The following is a 3,502-nucleotide window of genomic DNA, read 5'->3' on the forward strand; positions in this document are numbered from 1 at the left end:
GGGAGTGAACAAACACTAAGCAGGTTGCTCAGAGAAACTCTGGAGTCTCAGTCCATGGAGATATTCAAAACCAGCTGGATATGGGTCTGGGCAGCCTGCTTAGTTGACAATGCTTTGAGCATGAGTGTTGTAGATCCCTTCCAACTTCTATTATTTCATGATTCTACGATCCATATGTACCAGACATTAGCAAAGTCAAACCCATCGCTATCTAGGTAACTTGTCTACTTCAGCTGAACAAAGAGGGTAAATGAAAATAGATCTGAAAGACTGAATTTATTTACTATGAAACTCAAGAAGCAGGCATATACCAAACTGGATCTTTCCTTGCCTTCAGTCAGTGCCATATTCTACAGGTGTTATCCTTGCTTCCTAATAATAAAAACACATTATGAGGCAATCATTTAGCTGTATCACACAATTTACCCATTTTTAACACATACATCAAAAATCTACCTGGAATGCTTAGGAGCCAGAGGAATATATTTCTGTCCATGACTAGGAAGAGACAGCAGGATCTACAGCAATATTTTTAGCTGGACTACCATATTTTGGTAGTCCAGACAAAATATCACAAAGTGATCACAAATACTCTGTTTCACATTTCCCACTCCCATGATTTTTTGTCTGAAGCAAATGAAACATGAACAGAATGCAGGGCCAAACGCACCAAAGGTTTGCTCTCATTTAAAAAGCTTTGTATTTTGCTCATCCAGACCCCCCACTCCACAATGTGTTGTGAGAAAATGGCTTAGTCACTGGTCTGGGGCTAGTACCTGCCCATATGACAGATGATGGGGTGTGCCCATGAGTTTATACAAACTTGTTTGTGGCTGTATTTACTTAAGGCTCAGTTCCAAAGTGAGTTTCCAGCTTTTCTTGGCTATATTTTAAATCACTGCTGGTACCTGCATTTGTACTTTTCTGATTTTTTTTTTTACCATAACAGCATTTTAAATGTCTCTCTTTAAAAAAAAAAAGTATATATATATATTAGTTACCTGTAATAATTATATCACCTTTGTAATTGAAAACACAGGAGTGTATCTCACCAGTGTGACCCTCTAATATCTGAAGGCAATGTCCAGTAGCAGCATCCCAGAGGCGAGCTGTTTTATCATAGCTAGCTGTTAGTATACGACTCCCTTTAGGGTTGAAACATATCTTTAAAAAAATATAGAAAAGAGTTATATTACTTAGCAAGTCAATACGCATAGAAAAAGAAGCATATCTAGTAATTAAAAAGTGAAAACAGAGACCAGCAACTCTTACATGCAGTTTTCAGCTAAGATTCAGAATAGTGTTCCACTAGAGTCACTCTGGCAAACTTCTATGGCTGAAAACTTTTCTGTATGTACAAAGGTCTATACACAATGACCTTACTGCAGGATCAAGACTTCAGAATATTATCCCCCAAAATCACAATTACTCTACAACTGTAACAACCTCATTTAAACATTACAATTATTCCAATGTAAAATTTATACATATTTTACAGAGTTCTACATTAAATAACATCTCTGCAAAACTTCCACTGAAAGCAACTCATTTTGTAATATGTCTTCATATTTGTTAAGCAATCATTCCCAGAATTGCATGCATTTCCAGATAATCAAACATACGTTTTTATAGCACTAACTGGCCAATAACAGGTTTATTGTATAATGCAAAATTACTTAATTACTGATGGCAAAATGCCTGTTCTCCAGAAATCAGATTTCCAAGTAATAACTTTCCCAAGTGGTCACAGCTACACAGAACATCTGCAGAAATTCAATGACTTTTCAGCATGCTCCCAGATAAGCAGATTCCCACTTCCAGCAAAGAAATCATGGCACCACTAAGGACTCTGACGGCAACTGTCCCTAACCTGCCCACAGGCCAGCATGTATGCAGACTGCATTCCTCAGTGCATCTACACTGAGTGTGAATATTAAGTGAGGAAAGACTAACCCTTCTGAACTTAAAACTCTCTCAGGGGAATTACTATGCTAGCCAAATTAATACAATGAAAATAAGTGAGTTTTGTTCACTAAGAACCATTCCAGTTTCAAAATATTACTATTTCAATTACAAAATGCAACAAACAAAAACAACACAGACTTAGCATACTAGCCTGGAAGCTAGTGAAAACTATCCTTTTGAGAGAATAATGGAAAGTTGCAAGTATTAAATAAGAAAATTTGAAAATAGGTACAATTTTGGAAGTAACTAAATGTATTTGGAATTAAACTTTGGCATTCAAAGTTGAGCCAGACGAGATTTCCAGCAAAGCACATGACCTCAGAACTCATGACCAAATTAATTTTTAAACAAGCGTTATGTTTCCAATTCCCTTGTGCACTTCTGAAGAGAGATGGCTCTTGGTGGAACCTATAGGAGTAGCACATCCTGTATTATCTTAGCTCAGAAGTTGGGAGTTGGAAATAATCATTGGTATCTTTACTAAAAGAACATTCCTGTCGACTAAAAGATAACTTCTTATCTTAAATACTGATAATTTTACCACCACATTCTTTAACAGTATTCCTGTGTCATGGAATAACTGACGGATTGGATGTCGCACAATCAAATAAGAAAAGATCCAAACTACAACTTACCTTCGAAATTTCACCTCCATGCCCTTCTAGCTTTGCAATGCACTTTTTTGTTTCTGCATTATAGACTCTTGCTGATCCTGTTGTAGTAGATTAGGAAGTATTTGTGAGTTATGCTTAAGCAAGCATTTCAATAAGAACATTTTAGTAAGGTCAGAGTGGCCTCATACTCAGATTTGATTTCAAAAGAAACAGAAGATAATCCTAAGAGTTTCCTCCAAGGATAAAATATGTCAAAAAGGATCTATAATCTGGTTCGAAAAGGGTGAATCTTTAATGTTTTCTGCTGGAAAACTCCTAAAATGTGAATACAAATGTCCACATAAAATATGGACCACTGAAGTCTGTAATCTCAGAATGCATGCACAATATATTCAGAAAGCTTTCATTATGCTCCAGTTATTCAATCCATTTAATAATCTATTAATATTTAATGATCTATTCATTACATTTCAGGAAACTTTTTACATTGTCTTATGTCTTAATTTAGTAAGTACAACAAATCAGATACAAATAGTGTCCTCCATCCTTTCTGGTATCCTGTTTCTGAAAGTGAAAATCAAAATACTTCAGTATGTAAAAATAACATGGTATTATCTTCATGCACTATAATATAACATTGTGCAGGTGAATACAAAAAACTCTTTATTGCAATTCCTAAAAATAATAATAAGCATGCAAAACTGCTGCATACCGATAACAAAAAATTGCTTCTTTCACCACCTCTTTATTTTGTATTATCTTGCTGTGCATTTGAAAAGCCTGGTAGCAAATCCACCATTAAAATTCCAACCACCTTTTGCATTTAAGCCTAAATTTGAGCCACCCAAATCAAATTTCACCCAAAAGCTACTTACCTAAACATTTAAAATGCATTTCCAGTCATAAGTTAATTATTTCCCTAC

The 3,502-nt window shown here is 35.3% G+C and overlaps 1 protein-coding gene across 1 annotated transcript in view; it reads right to left on the minus strand.

Annotated features, from left to right (window-relative positions):
• Positions 1-337: 337 nt before the first annotated feature.
• WDR5 (WD repeat domain 5) overlaps positions 338-3,502 on the minus strand; it is a gene marked incomplete at its 5' end in the record, with an annotated part of 4,058 nt that continues 893 nt past the window's right edge. Inside the window, 3 exons of the mRNA XM_010182133.1 lie at positions 338-372; positions 1,002-1,164; positions 2,601-2,677. Of these exons, the coding sequence (XP_010180435.1) occupies positions 338-372; positions 1,002-1,164; positions 2,601-2,677 (275 nt within the window). The remainder of the gene's footprint in view (positions 373-1,001; positions 1,165-2,600; positions 2,678-3,502) is intronic.

Source organism: Mesitornis unicolor, unplaced genomic scaffold (genome assembly GCF_000695765.1).
Source record: "Mesitornis unicolor isolate BGI_N332 unplaced genomic scaffold, ASM69576v1 scaffold40913, whole genome shotgun sequence".
NCBI classification, from domain to species: Eukaryota; Metazoa; Chordata; class Aves; order Mesitornithiformes; family Mesitornithidae; genus Mesitornis; species Mesitornis unicolor.